The sequence below is a fragment of the Dipodomys ordii genome, unplaced genomic scaffold, assembly GCF_000151885.1.
Source record: "Dipodomys ordii isolate 6190 unplaced genomic scaffold, Dord_2.0 Scaffold69, whole genome shotgun sequence".
Taxonomy (NCBI): domain Eukaryota; kingdom Metazoa; phylum Chordata; class Mammalia; order Rodentia; family Heteromyidae; genus Dipodomys; species Dipodomys ordii.
Window position 1 is genome coordinate 873,937 of NW_012267285.1, and position 14,866 is coordinate 888,802.

Below are 14,866 nucleotides of genomic sequence, written 5' to 3' on the forward strand. Positions count from 1 at the left end.
ACGCACGCGTCGCTGCGTCGCAGGCGGGGGCCCGGCAGGGCGGCCGCTTCTACGGGCTGGAGCTGTACGGCGGCCTGCGCATGGACTTCTGGTGCGCCCGGCTGGCCACCAAGGGCTGCGAGGACGCGCGCGTGTCCGGCTGGCTGCAGGCCGAGTTCCTCAGCTTCCAGGACGGGGACTACCCCACCAAGGTCAGCCGGCCGGGAGGGAGCCGGGCTGGGCGCGCACGCCTGCAATCCCGGCCGCCACCAGAGCCCGGGCCCCGAGTTCGAGCCCCGGGTCCAGCACACACGCACACGGGAGCAGGGACAGGCCCCTTTCCTTCCCCAGCCTGGCTTTGAACCCCGATCCTCAGCTCTCAGCCTCCTGGGATGGCGGGCTGAGCCACAGCTCCCGTCCAGGCTCCTGACCGCCCCTCTTCCTCCCTCCCCCGGCGTAGATCTGCGACACCGACTATGTCCAGTATCCCAACTACTGCGCCTTCAAAAGCCAACAGTGTCTGATGAGGAACCAGAGTCGGAAGGTGAGCTCCTATGCTACCCTCACAACCCCTCCGTCCAGCGCCCCAGGTCTCCCTGGGGTGCGGGGAGCAGTTTCTTACTTGGCAACTCTGGGGGAAGGGCCTCCACAGGAGGCCCCCCACCCCGCACCCCAGGTCCAGGAGCAAGCCTGACCTTCTGAAGAGCTAGCAAGCTAGACAGCAGGGGGAAGTAGGAAAATTGGGAGCCTTCAGATGGGCTGACAGCTCGATTTTTGTTTTCCCAGGCCTGGGGTCTTGAACTCAGGGCCTGGGCGCTGTCCCTGAGCCTCTTTGGCTCAAGGCGGGCGCTCTACCACTTGAGCCACAGCGCCACTCCTGGCTTTGTCTGTGTCTGTGGTGCTGCGGAATCGAACCCAGGGCTTCATGCATGCGAGGCGAGCGCTCTACCACTGAGCCACCTGCCCAGCCTAGATGAAGGACTGTTGTTTCTCTTTATTGTGTGTCAGTCCTGGGGCTAGAACTCAGGGCCTGGGTGCCATCCCTGAGTCTCCTTGTGCCCCAGGCTGGTGCTCTACCCCTTGAGCCACGGCGCCAGGTCCAGCTTGTTCTTCTCAGAGAGGAGAGTCAGGGGCTTTCCTGTCTGGGCTGGCCTGGACCTGCGCTCCTCACATCTCGGAGCTGGGATGACAGGTGTGCGCACCGGCGCCCGGCTGCCTCTGTGCTGTAGGTGTCGCGCATGCGGTGTCTGCAGAACGAGACGTACAGTGTGCTGACGCCGGCCAAGAGCGAGGAGGTGGTGCTGCGCTGGAGCCAGGAGTTCAGCACCTTAGCCCTGGGCCAGTTCGGCTGAGCTGGGGGCCCCCACCCCCCCATCCCTGCCCAGGCCCTGCATCCGGGGGCCCAGGGCGGTGCCTGATGGGAAATCTCCCCACCCCCGGCCATGTCTTTTCTATAAAACGTTTATTTGCGTGGAGCTCCCGTGGCCCGTTTTGCTTTCGTCTCTACACTAGTCCTGGGGCTTGAACTCACGGCCCGGGTGCTGTCCCTAAGCTCTTTGGCTCAAGGCTGGCGCTCTACCACTTGAGCCACAGCGCCCCTGCAGCTTTTTGCTGCTTCCTTGGAGATCAGAGTCTCCCAGACTTTCCTCTCCAGGCTGCCTTCAAACTTGGATCCTCTGGACTCCCCCTGGCCCCCTGGCCAGCTTCACCAGCCAGCGGGGCAGGGTGGAGCCGGGACTCAGGGAGGGCACAGCAGAGCCCGGCTCAGCCTCCAGGGCAGGCTGGAGAGGAAGGGCAGGGCAGGCGGGGACAGGTAGGAGCCGCAGTGTGTTAGTCACCGGGCTGGGGTGGGCGTGCCCGGGCCAGAGTTCCTGGAAACGTCAGGCGGGTGTGAACGGCCGACGTGAAGTCGGTGACAGAACTCGAGTTGGGGCTGGATTGAACATTCGCTTCTGGAGCTTTCTTTTGTGGTCTGTCTGTGAAGCTTTCTGAGATCACTGTGCCCCCCCCTCTGTCTCTGTCTCTGTCTGTCTGTCTCTCTCTTCTCTCCTGCGCTTTGTGGGGGTTGGGGGATTTCTACGAGCCAGGGCACAGAGCTGAGATTAGGGAAGGTGTGGCAGTCATTCCCAGGCCGGGTCTACAGCAGGTCGCACCAGCCCTGGTCAGCTCAGAATGGTGTGGCATGGAGCTTGGAGCAGTGGAGGATTCAGGTAAGGCCAGGGTGGTCATGGGGTGGGGGTGGGGGCCCCCCATAGACACAGGGAGGTTGCACCCCTCTTGTAGAATGTGGGGAGAGCGGAAATGATGGATCCTCTCCCCATCGAAACTCTTTTTTCGGTCTCTTCCTTTTTTTTGGTGCCAGTACTGGGGTTTGAACTCAGAGCCCGGGCTCTGTCCCTTTGGTTCTTTTATTTTCTTCAAGAATGGCGCTCTGCCACTTGAGCCACCGCTCCACGTCCAGTTTTTTGGCAGTTCACTGGAGAGCAGAGTCTCCTGGGCTTCCCTGGGCTGGGTTGGAACCGCCACGCAATGAGCTGGGCGCCGTGGCTCACGCCTGTCATCCCAGCTACCCAGGAGGGCTGAGGGCTGAGGCCAGGGCAGGAAAGCCCGGGAGATGCTCAGCCCCAAGGAGCCACCCGAAAGCCGGAAGTGGAGGTCTGGCTGAAACGGCTAATGGTCACAGCCCGGGCTCTGAGTTCAAGTCCCAGTACCAGTTCACACACACACACACACACACACGCACACACACACACTTAAAAACCCTGCCAAGGGGCTGTGTTGCTTATTGTGTATCTTCCCCACGGAACCAAAGTAGAACTTAATATTTCTTTCAAATGATTTCGTGTTGGGGACAAGACCTGGGAGCTTGTACAAGAAGCTATTTGCTAACCCTGGATGCGCACCCCCTTTTAGACATGGAGTCTCCCCTTGTTAACCAAAGGGAGTTGAAACCCCTTGGCTTCAAGTGATCCCCCTATCTCAGCCTGCTGAGGAGCTGAGACTACAGGGGTATGCTACCACACGCAGCTTGGAACGATGGATGGATGGATGGATGGGTGGGTGGATGGATGGATGGATGGATGGATGGATGGATGGGTGGGTGGGTGGATGGATGGATGGATGGATGGGTGGATGGATGGGTGGATGGATGGATGGGTGGGTGGATGGATGGATGGATGGATGGATGGGTGGATGGATGGATGGATGGGTGGGTGGGTGGGTGGATGGATGGATGGATGGATGGATGGGTGGGTGGATGGATGGATGGATGGATGGATGGATGGATGGATGGATGGATGGGCTGGCTGCTGGATGGAGCCCAGGGCTTTGGGCTTCTAGACAAGCACGCTCCCTCAGCCCTCAGGAATAGTTTATTGGAACTGGAGGGCATAGTACCCCAGTCCTGGCTGGTCTCAGAGAAGAAATCATCTCAGCCTCTGAGCCCAAGTTAGCAGACGTGTAGAGGAATTTCTGGGCCTTTGGATCACCCCATGGAAGGTCTCTGCCTGCCTCTGTTCATGGGGTCTTCCAAAAGAAGAAGGGACCCCTCCCTCCCCACCAAATGGCATCTCCCCAGCTCCTTCCTTTACTGAAAAATGGGGTGAATCCATGAGACACACACGTAATGCGGAGCGGGGCCGGTGGCTCCCGCCTGTCACCCCAGCAACTCAGGAGGCTGAGATCTGAGGATCGCAGTTCAAGGCCAGCCCGGGCAAGAAAGTCCGGAGACCTTTTTTTTTTTTTTGTCAGTCGTGGGTCTTGAATTCAGGGCCTGGGCTCTGTCCCTCAGCTCTTCAGCTCAAGGTGGGCGCTCTACCACTTGAGCCACAGCGCCACCTCCAGCTTTTCTGTGTATGTGGTACTGAGGAATCGAACCCAGGGCTTCATGCATGTTAGGTGAGCGCTCTACCACTGAGCCACCTTGAAATAAGGTCTCAGTAAAACTTTGCCCAGGCTGATCTCAAATGTCAAATCTTTCCTCCTGCAAGGTTACAGGCGTGCGCCACCATGCCCGGCTTTGAGCTTCCTAATTGTAGGGTGTTTCGTGTAATGGTTAAAAGTGGTCGTGGGTCACGGTAATTATAGAATCAACTGTTCTGGAAAACCCGACGTAAACAGGCCTTTCAAAGCACACGGCTGCCACCAGGCTGGTTTTACCTGTGGAATATGGAGACGAATGCTTACACTGCCTGTTTGATAGAACAAATATAACAAAATTATGAGTGGGCTCACTGGTTGGGTGTGGGGTGGGGATTAAACTGGTATTCTTTTATTGTTGTTGTCAGTTGTGAGGCTTGAACTCAGGACCTGGGCACTGTCCCTGAGCTCTTCAGCTCAAGACTGGCGCTCTACCACTTGAGCCACAGCACCACTTCAGGATTTCTAGTAGTTTCTTGGAGAGATAAGAGTCTCAGGGACATTCCTGCCCGGGCTGGCTTTGAACCACAATCCTCAGATCTCAGCCTCCTGAGTAGCTGGGATGACAGGCGGGAGCCACAGCGCCCCGCCATGGTGCTCATTTTCAACTAGAACTTTACCTTCTACTCTGGGAAACAGAAACACAAAGTTTCTAAGGAATTCAAAACAAAGTGGGTTCTTGTTTGTTTGTTTGTTTAAACACAGAATCACTTTGTTGGCAAAGCTGGTCTGGAATCCCTGACCTCCAGTTCCATTTGCACTCAGACACTTGAATAGCTGGGACTAAAGGTGGGTGCCACTGTGCCCGGCTTCATTGCTTAAGTACTTATAAGGAGAAAGTGTCAGGAGGCATACTTGCGTCTGTGTGTGCTCGAAAGTCGAGTTTGCCAGTTTTGTGGTTGGAACAAGAAGGAAGCAGATTCTTCTACTGCATTTCAAATGGACAAGGGGGGAAGTAGAATAAATGTGTTCCTAGGGCTCGGGTGGGCACCTCTAAAAAGGCAGGTGCAGCCGGGCACTGGTGGCTCACGCCTCTCATCCGGGCTACTCAGGAGGCTGAGATCTGAGGATCGCAGTTCAAAGCCAGCCTGGGCAGGAAAGTACGTGAGACTCTGATCTCCCATGAACCACCAGAAAACCAGTAATGGTGCTGTGGCTCAAGTGGTAGAGCGCCCGCCTTGAGCACAAAGCCCAGGGCTGGCGCAGACACACACACACAAAGGCACCCTTTGGTGCGATGTATGTGTGCACTCACATGCACACAAGTTAGCTATGAAGTTGGGGTGGGCGGGACTTCCTGTGGGGGAGGGGGGGCCCGCAGCCCACATCCGTTCCCCCGATTTCCTTCTCTCGGTCCTGTGTGTGTGGTTACCAGTTTTGTCTGCAGAGACGGCAGGTGCTGTGGTTGGCACTGTCTGCCCGCTCCGACAACATTTCCTGGTCTCACTTCCCTCCCAGTCTAAAGTCTCCATCACAGGATCCTTCTAGAATGTTCTCTAGCTCTATCCCCTTGGCTTTTTCACTGGAGGCTGGCACTCCCCTTCTGAGCCATGTGTCTGGATCCAAGCTCTTGGTTGGCAGACCGGAGAGAAGAGTCTCCCAGTGTTGTCTGCCCCAGCTGGCTTCAAACCAGGATCCTCCGATCTCAGCCTCCAGAGAAGCTGGGATGACAGGTGGGGGCCACCAGCGCCCAACCCAGCCATGTGTGCTTCCCCATTGACAGATGGGGAAACTGAGGTTCAGAGTGATCCTGCAGCCCAGCTGAGCGCTCCAGGGCAGGAAGGAGGCTGAGACTTTGAACTGGGATTCAGAGTGTGGACTCTAGCAAAGGCCGCTGATAACAGCTAGAAAATGCTACTTGTTATCTTGGCCCTTGGTTTTATTTACTAACTTCTGTGTGATCAGGCTCCTAATAGAATCTAAAGTATGCTGGGTAAGGCCTTTGTTGGGTACAGGAACAGGCCTGGAATCTTCTAAAAGCTCTGTGAGCATTTGGGAGGGGGAGGGGGAGGGGAGGGAATCTGCCAAAATCACAGCCTTGTGGCTGGTTAGCAACTCAGGCCCTGAGTTCAAGTCCATGACAAACAACCACAGAAGAGAAAACCCAAAAGATTAAATTGTGTGTGTGTGTGAGAGAGAGAGACAGAGACAGAGAGAGTGTGTGTGTGTCACATGGGGCTTGAATTCAGGGTTTGGAGTTGATTCTGAGCTCTTTTGCTCAAGTTTAGAGCTCCTCACTTGAAACCACAGCTCTACTTCCGGTTTTCTGGTGGTTCATGGGAGATCAGAGTCTCATGGGCTTTCCTGCCTGGGCTGGCTTTGAACCATGATCCTCAGCTCTCTGCCTCCTGAGTAGCTGGGATTACAGGTGGGAGCTACCAGTGCGCAAGATGAATTTTTTTTTGGGGGGGTCACAGATGGAGTGGCTCAAAAATGAGACAGGAGTTACACTTAGGTGGTACGGAGTGTGTTTTTATTTGTGCCAGTTCTGGGGCTTGAACTCAGGGCCTTGAGCTCTCTCTCAGTCAGCTTTCGTTGGGCTCAAGGCCACATCTCCACATCCAGCTTTTTGCTGGTTCATTGGAGAAAAGCATTCTAAGAACTTGTCTGCCCGGGCTGCCTTGGGAACCACGATCCTCCTATCTCAGCCCCTTGAGTAGCTGGGATTACAGGCGCACCCCACGGCACACGCCTCTCACTCAACTCCACTTGCTTTCCAATTCCAGCTCTTCACTGCGGAGGAAACCATGACCTCCTGCCTCCAAGTCAACCCTGGGCAAACCCTTTGTGCCCCCCTACCCCCCAATTCCCAGGCTCTGGGTGACAGGGAGCTCTGGATATGTACCATGATGCCACCCGCCTAGATCTCCTCTTCAGCCGCCATGATGTGGACCAGCTCGCCACTGGTGGCCAATTCCTCCAGCGATCTTTCTTCTAACGGCACTCTACCCCCTTGCCGGGACTACAGGACAACACATCAGTTGCACATGGTGGTGTACAGCTTGGTGCTGGCGGCCGGCCTTCCCCTCAACGCGCTGGCCCTCTGGGTGTTTGTGAGAGCCCTGCGCGTGCACTCGGTGGTCAGCGTGTACATGTGCAACCTGGCGGCCAGCGATCTGCTCTTCACGCTCTCGCTGCCCCTCCGTCTGTCCTATTACAGCCTCCACCACTGGCCCTTCCCGGATCTCCTGTGCCAGATCTCGGGCGCCATCTTCCAGATCAACATGTACGGCAGCTGCATCTTCTTGATGCTCATCAACGTGGATCGCTTCGTGGCCATCGTGTATCCCCTGCGCCTGCGCCACCTGCGCCGGCCCCGCGTGGCGCGCCGCGTGTGCCTGGCCGTGTGGGCCTTGATCCTGGTGTTCGCCGTCCCCACGGCGCGCGTGCACACGCCCTCGCTCTGCAGCTACAGGGACCTGGCCGTGCGCCTGTGCTTCGAGAGCTTCGGGGATGAGCTCTGGAGGGGCCGCCTGCTGCCCCTGGTGCTGCTGGCCGAGGCCCTGGGCTTCCTGGTGCCCCTGGGGGCCGTGCTGGCCTCCTCCGGGCTGGTGTTTTGGACCCTGGCCCGGCCCCAGGCCACCCCGAGCCAGCGCCGCCGCAAGACGGTGCGCCTCCTGCTGGCCAATCTGCTCATCTTCCTGCTCTGCTTTGTGCCTTACAATTGCACCCTGGCGGTGTACGGGCTGCTGCGCGCGCAGCTGGTGGCCGCCAGCCCCGAGGCCCGCGGGCAGGTGCGGGGCGTGCTCATGGTCACGGTGCTGCTGGCCGGCGCCAACTGCGTGCTCGACCCGCTGGTGTATTACTTCAGCGCCGAGGGCTTCCGCAACACGCTGCGGGGCTTCCACGCCACGCGCGGCCACTGCCCCGGGGCCACCAACGGGGCCAGGGAGCCGCTGGCCGGGCGGCCCGCCCGCCCCACGCACGCCCCCACTCAGGAGTTGCTGCAGCTCCCCAAAGCCCGCAAGCCCCTCGCCCAGACCCCCCCGGATTCCGCCCTCTGAACCCCCCACGAGGGGCCGCGTCCTCCGCAGGTAGGGTGTGCGCGCCCAACGAGGCGGGCAGAGCATCGTTATCCTCTATGCAAATGAGGTGGGAGGGGCAACACTGGGCCTATGCAAATGAGACGGGAGGAGCATCATCCTGGACGCCAATAACAGGGCAGAGCATCCTTCTCTATGCAAATGAACTGGGCAGAGTGCTGTGGTCCTTCATGCAAATGAGATGGGCGGGGCATCAGCCGCCTCTATGCACATGGGGCAGGAGGAGCATCGTTACCCTCTATGTGAGGTGGATGAGACATCGTTATCCTCTATGCAAATGAGGTGGGAGGAGCTTCATCATCCTCTATGCAAACGGACTGGGCAGAGCATCGTTATCATTTCTGCAAATGAACTGGGCAGAGTGCCGCGGTCCTCTATGCAAATGAGCTGGGCCAGGCAACAGCTGCCTCTATGCAAATGAGGCAGGAGGAGCATCATTACCTTCTATGCAAGTGACATCCTTATCCTCTATGCAAATGAGGTGGGAGGGGCATTGTCCTCTATGCAAACGGACTGGGCAGAGCATCATTAGCATCTATGCAAAGAAGAGTCTCACAGACTTTCCTGCCGGGGCTGGCTTTGATCCACGATCCTCCGATCTCAGCCTCCTGAGTAGCTGGGATGGACAGGCTTGAGCCACCAGCTCCTGGCTGATACTGACTTCTTGGTGAGGTTGGGGAAAACAGGCCGAGAAGCCTTCCTGCAAGCTGAGGGAAATAAAATGACTTATTTGCCCTGGCTCAGACTGAAAAGTGGGGTCTAATATGGGGATCTGGGGTTGAGGCAGCTGCGGGGGCTGAGTGCTTTAGAATCTCAAGTCTTTGGTGGCCCCAACTTCAGAGAAATCCCACCACCCGCTAACTTCTGGGCTGATCTTCCAGCCATGGGGCCAATGCCTCTTAGTCTCGCGTGGTTTTCTTCTGCTCAGCAGGAAGGCAGAGTATGAAGTGTATTCCATAAGGATGGAATTAGGTTTCTTGCTTAGAAATGTGTAACATTGGGCCGGGAAGGTGGCTCAGTGGTAGAGTGCTTGCCACGCATGCGTGAGGCCCTGGGTTTGATTCCTCAGCACCACATAAGCAGAAAAAGCCAGAATGCTAACCTTGAGCTGAACTGCTGAGGGACAGCATCCAGGCCCTGAGTTCAAGCCCCATAGCTTTGTCTGCTCAGGGCTGCTGCTCTGCCACTTGAACCATACTGCCATTTCTGGCTTTTTTGGTGGTTCATTGGAGATGAGAGTCTCAGAGACTTTCCTGGCCTGGCTGGCTTCAAACCATGATCCTCAGAGCTGAGCCTCCAGAGTGGCTGGGATTACAGGCGGGCACTACTGTACCTGGCAAATGAAACTTTTCTCTTTTTTTGTCTTTTTTTCTGTCTTCATCTTAATTCTTGACCCCGTTTGCAAGTCATGCCTGCTGCCCCCTTTTAGAATTTCCTCCATTCTATGTGCTTAATATTTTCTCTGCTTTGCCCAAAGGAGAATATTCTTTGTATTCTGGTCTCCTGCACTTTCTGCTTGCAAAAACTGAGGAGTTCAAAAGGCTTTGCGTCATTTATACTGACACGTTAGACCTTAAAGCCATTTTATTTAATGTGTGTATGGATGCTGGCACTCAAGCTCTGGTCCTGGCTTTTTAAAATTTTTTTTTGCTGGCTGTGTGGAGATTAAGAATCTCCTGGATTTGTGTGCTCAAGCGACATTTGAACCTTGATCCCCAGATATCGGTGCTGTGTGTAAGCTAGGATTACAGGTAACATTGGCATGGGATAAACATGGAGGCTTGAACTCGGGCGCTTTGACTGGCTAAACAGTCAGTCTACCATGCCTCGACCCCTTCTGTTTTTCAGACAGGGTCTCAAGCTTTTGCCCTAGGCTGGCCTTGAATCATTAACCTTCCTCACCTCCATTTCCCTTCATGGCCTGGATTCCAGGCATCTGCTACCACACTTAGCGTATCTGTTGAGATGGGGAAGTCCCATTTGTTTTTGGTTGGCTGTGGGGCCTGAACTCTGGGCCTGGGCGCTGTCCTTCAGCTCTTCAGCTCAAAGCTGGCGCTCTACCACTTGAGCCACAGCACCACTTCTGGCTTTTTCTGCTTATGTGGTACTGAGGAATCGAACCCAGGGCCTCATGCATGCAAGGCAAGCGCTCTACCACTGAGCCACCTGCCCAGCCCCGTGGCCAATAAGGTTTTAAGACACGGAAATACACTGCACACATTTCATTAATTGGGAGAGTGGTTATGGCATCACATTTCATGAAGTTTCTGGAACTTTCCAGAGCCTACATACAAGAGAAGTAGAGCGAAAAGGACAAATGACATTTTAGTAGCATTATGAAAAGGTGTGTGTGTGTGTGTGTGTGTGAGTCCTGGGGCTTGAACTTAGGGCCAGGGTGCTATCTGTGAGCTTTTGTGCTCAATGCTGATGTCCTACCTTTGAGCCACAGCTCCATTTTGACTTTTTGTTAGTGAACTGGAGATAAAGAGTCTCACAGACTTTCCCGCCTGGGCTGGCTTTGAACCACGATCCTCAAATCTCAGCCTCCTGAGTAGCTGGGATGACAGGCGGGAGCCACCAGCACCCGGCATGGAAATACATTTGACTTCCAGAACTTTCTCAAAGATGTGGTTCCAAAGACATACCTTGAGATCCACACTTGGATTACTGTGTTAAGATTTCACACCTGATTTTTTCCAGAGCATGCTGTAGAGAAGTGTTTCAACTCAGGACTTGGGGCGTTATAGCTCCGTACCCCATTTTTTGTGTGTATTTTTTGCTGGTTAGTTGGAGAGTCTCCTGGGCTTTTCTTGCCTAGGCTGGCTTCAAACCACGATTTCCTGGATCTCTGCTTCCTGAGTAGCTGGGATTACAGGTGTGAGCTACGGGTACCTAGCTTGAAGTGTTTTATGACTGTTAATGGCTGTCCTGAAGGCTTGGGGCTGTCTCGTGAGCACACACAGGAGCTGTGGGAGTTGTGGGATCGAATCCCACACATCTTTTCTGGAAGAAGGAACTGGACATTCCAGAGAGAAGAAGAGTTCAAGGAAGTAAGTGTGATCCGCAGGAATAGCTTTTTCCTGGCCGCATGAAGACAAGAAAAATGGAAAAATGGTTGCCTCCTTTTCCTCTTTGCCCGTGTGTGTGTGTGTGTGTGTGTGTGTGTGTGTGTGTGTGTGTGTTTGTGCTGGTCCTGGAGCTTGAACTCAGGGCCTGGGCACTGTCCCTCAGCTCTTCAGCTCAAAGCTGGCGCTCTACCCGTGAGCCACAGCGCCACTTCTGGTTTTCTGGTGGTTTATTGGAGATCAGAGTCTCACGGACTTTCCTTCCCAGGCTGGCTCTGAACTGCGATCCTCCCATCTCAGCCTCCTGAGTAGTTGTGATGGCAGGCGTGAGCCACAGGGGGGATCATCCTTCAGACCCTGACGTTAGTGAGCTGCTGTATAGGTTTCTGTCCCGATGTCTGCTTCTCGGTAGTGTTTTATTCCATGTGTGTGCTTTTCCCAGTGTGTCTGTGTTACACTCCCGCGTGTATCTCTAGTGCCCTGCGGATGATTTACAGTGGTAAAGCGACCCCTGGTGGCTGCTCTGAGGAACTGACCCAGCCCAGCTTCGGACCTCTCTCTATGTCTGGGTGGGGCAACAGCCCTCAGCCTCCACCTCCTCCCGTTCCTCCGCCTGCCCATCAGCCTGGCTCCGCCTTCCAGTCACCCTCGGGGAACCTGACCAGACCTGTGCCTTTTCTTCTGGACACACAGCACCGAACTTCATGGTCCAAAAACATACAATAACAATCGTTGGAGTTTGGCCCTTCCCAGTTTAAAAGTTACTAATGGGGAGGATTGGGGTTTGAGGCCCGCCTGAGCCCAAAAGTCTAAGATCAGCAAAAGGCCAGACTGGAGGCATAACTCAAGTGGTAAAGCGCCAGCCCAGAGCTGACAAAGTCCAGTGCCAGTGCCAGACAGAGACTTAAAAACCTGGTACTAGCCGGGCACCAGTGGCTCACACCTGTCATCCCAGCTACTCAGGAGGCCGAGATCTGAGGATGGTGGTTCAAAGCCAGCCTGGGCAGCCAAGTCAGTGAGACTCATCTTCAATAAACCTCCAGAAAACCGGAAGTGGTGCTGTGGTTCAAGTGGTAGAGCGCTCGCCTTAGGTTGAAGAGCTGAGGGACAGCGCCCAGGCCCTGAGTTCAAGCCCCATGACTGACAAAACAACACAAAACTGGTACTGGCACATGGGTGCACACACACACACACACACACACACACACACACACACACAAGCTGCACAAATAAAAACCTAAAAACATGCTTATTTTGCATATGTAAGAGCATAAGTAGATTCTAAAATAATCCAAACAAAGTGTGTGTGTGTGTGTGTGTGTGTGTGTGGACTCCAATCATATATGTCAAAAAAACCTACTGTATAACTTTATTTATCCTTCGTTTTTTTGGTCAGTCATGGGGTTTGAACTCAGGGCCTGGGCGCTGTCCCTCAGCTCTTCAGCTCTGGCGCTCTACCACTTAAGCCACAGCGCCACTTCCAGCTGTTTCTGCTTATGCGGTGCTCAGGAATCGAACCCAGGGCCTCATGTATGCAAGGCGAGCGCTCTACCACTGAGCCACCTGCCCAGCGCTTCGCTTACATATTCTAATGTTGTTCGTTGCTTCAGTGTACTAAGTGAATCACGTGGGCCGACTTGGCTTTTCTTCGGTTCTCAGATGCAACCCGGAGCTAAGTGCTCAACAAACACGCGTGGAATGAATACACAGATTTCTGTGAAGCACTCTGCTGTCCCGCCAAGCGTGTAGAAGTGGGGGGCTGGGATTACCGTGGGTCCTGAACACGCCTTGCGGATTGAGTTAGTGGACAAGGTGAACCCCTGAATGCTCACCTGGGAGGTTTCCCAGGGAAATTCAAGGGTGGTCTGGGATAAAACATTAGACAGAAAGAGAAGGGAGCCGGCTGGGCAGGTGGCTCAGTGGTAGAGCGCTCGCCCAGCATGCATGAAGACCTGGGTTCGATTCCTCAGCACCACATACACAGAAACAGCCAGAAGCAGCGCTGTGGCTCAAGGGGTAGAATGCTAGCCTTGAGCCAAAGAGGCTCAGGGACAGCGCCCAGGCGCTGAGTTCAAGGCTTGGGCGCTGGTGGCTCACAGCTGGCACCCTGGCTTAGCTCCTCAGGAGGCTGAGATCTGAGGATCGTGGTTCAAAGCCAGCCCCGGGAAGGAGAGCATAAGCCCAATCAACCACCTGAGGTGAAACTGTGGCTCAAGGGGCAAAGCACTCTGTACTATAAAGTTAAGGGACAGCACCCAGGCCCGGTGTTCGAGGCCATGCTCACACAAAAGCAAAAATCAAACCAACACAAACCCAGGTTCCTTTCCTCTCATTTCTTTGGCAAGCTCCTAATCCACTCATCTGCCCCCTACACCGTTTTGGGGGGAAGGGGGGCTCTGAGACTTCACTCCCAGGCCTGGGGGTAGCTTTTTTTAGCTTAAGGCTGGCCCGCTACCACCTGAGCTACGCCTCTACTTCTGGCTTTTTGCTGGTTCAGTGAAGACAAGAATCTCAGACTTTTAGGTCCTGGCTGACTTCGTTTTTGTTGATCACAGGCCTTGAACTCAGGGCCTGGGCGCTGTCCCTCAGCTCTTCAGCTCAAGGCTGGCGCTCTACCACTTGAGCCACAGCGCCACTTCCGGTTTTCTGGTGGTTCATGGGAGATCAGAGTCTCATGGATTTTCCTGCCCTGGTTAGCTTTGAACCGTGATCCTCAGATCTCAGCCTCCTGAGATGACAGGTGTGAGCCACTGGCACCCAGCACCCCTTTTCTTTAAACTTGCTCAGCCCCCTCTTTTGTACATGGTGTGGCTGAAAGGGGGGGTGTCCTAGGGCCCCCCCCGTAGTACTTTAGGCTTCATGTATTTGGCTGGGATCTCCTCCACAAATGTACCACACATTTCCACCCCCTCAGCAGCCAGCAACTGTCTGGTGCCTGAGTTCCTCCAAGTCGGCCTCCTTCCGGTGAAAAGAGTTAGGGCAGTGAGGGTAAAATACGAGTAACTAGTCTTCATACCTGACAAATTCAGCAGAACCAAGACACAGACATCTCTTTCTTGTGGTCCAGTCTCACCTTAAGGGAAATCCCTGTCAGGCCATAAGGATGGCTTGGAAGAATTGGGGAGCTAAATCCCACCCCAGGAACGCTTCCTGTCTGTCTGGGGGGATGTCTGAGGTGCTGGTGGCTCCCGCCTGTTATCCCAGCTACTCAGGAGGCTGAGATCTGAGGATCGCAGTTCCAAGCCAGCCCGGGCAGACAAGTGCAGGAGATCCATCGCTCTAATGAGGCACCAAGAAAAGAAGCAGAAGTGGAGCTGTGGTCCAAGGGGTCGAGCGCCCGCCCGGAGTGGAAAAGGCTCAAAGGGGGGATGGGGTCCAGGCCTTGAGTTCAAACCATAGTACCAGCACAGGGAGAAGAAAGAAAAAGGAAGGAGGGAGGGAGGGGAGGGAGGCTAGAATAAATCCTAAGTGATCGAGGGAGAATGGAAAAGCCAAGAGTTTGTGGGAAACCAAAGACTTGGAGAACTTTGGACTCAAACAAACCTGGGGTACTGACTTCCGGGGGCGCTCAGGTCCTGCGTGACCTGGGGCGGCGGCCAGGGTCAGGAAGGCCTTGGAGGTGTCTCTTCCCACCCAACGCCTCCAGGTGTGGAGAAGATGGCGCCCCCCCCCACTTCCCTGCCAGCTAGTGCCAGGCCCGGCGTGTCCCCACGGGGGACCGATCCCCCCGTCCTGGGGGTGCAGGGTGGGTGACTCAGGGCAGGCGGAGGGGGGCAGCACGGAGGGGCAGCGGGCCGGGTGGGGGAGGACGGGGAGGACCCGGGCTGGGAGAGGGCCCCGGGGCGCAGGGCGGCCGGCCGG

The 14,866-nt window shown here is 55.4% G+C and overlaps 2 protein-coding genes across 2 annotated transcripts in view; both read left to right on the forward strand.

Annotated features, from left to right (window-relative positions):
• The window catches only part of Acrbp (acrosin binding protein), a 14,804-nt gene extending 13,356 nt beyond the window's left edge, over positions 1 to 1,448 (forward strand). Inside the window, exons 3-5 of the mRNA XM_013023587.1 lie at positions 24 to 191; positions 440 to 523; positions 1,209 to 1,448. Of these exons, the coding sequence (XP_012879041.1) occupies positions 24 to 191; positions 440 to 523; positions 1,209 to 1,331 (375 nt within the window). The 3' untranslated portion in view covers positions 1,332 to 1,448. The remainder of the gene's footprint in view (positions 1 to 23; positions 192 to 439; positions 524 to 1,208) is intronic.
• A 442-nt stretch (positions 1,449 to 1,890) lies between these two features.
• Lpar5 (lysophosphatidic acid receptor 5) lies at positions 1,891 to 8,531 on the forward strand. Its single transcript, XM_013023636.1, has 2 exons — positions 1,891 to 2,189; positions 6,624 to 8,531. The coding sequence occupies exon 2, from the start codon at positions 6,780 to 6,782 to the stop codon at positions 7,899 to 7,901; it is 1,122 nt and encodes a 373-aa protein (XP_012879090.1). The 5' UTR covers positions 1,891 to 2,189; positions 6,624 to 6,779; the 3' UTR covers positions 7,902 to 8,531.
• The last annotated feature ends 6,335 nt before the right edge of the window (positions 8,532 to 14,866 follow it).

What these genes read in the sequence shown, in the direction of transcription:
- Lpar5 (XM_013023636.1), top strand. Translation starts at nt 6,780, where the DNA reads ATGATGTGGACCAGCTCGCCACTGGTGGCCAATTCCTCCAGCGATCTT.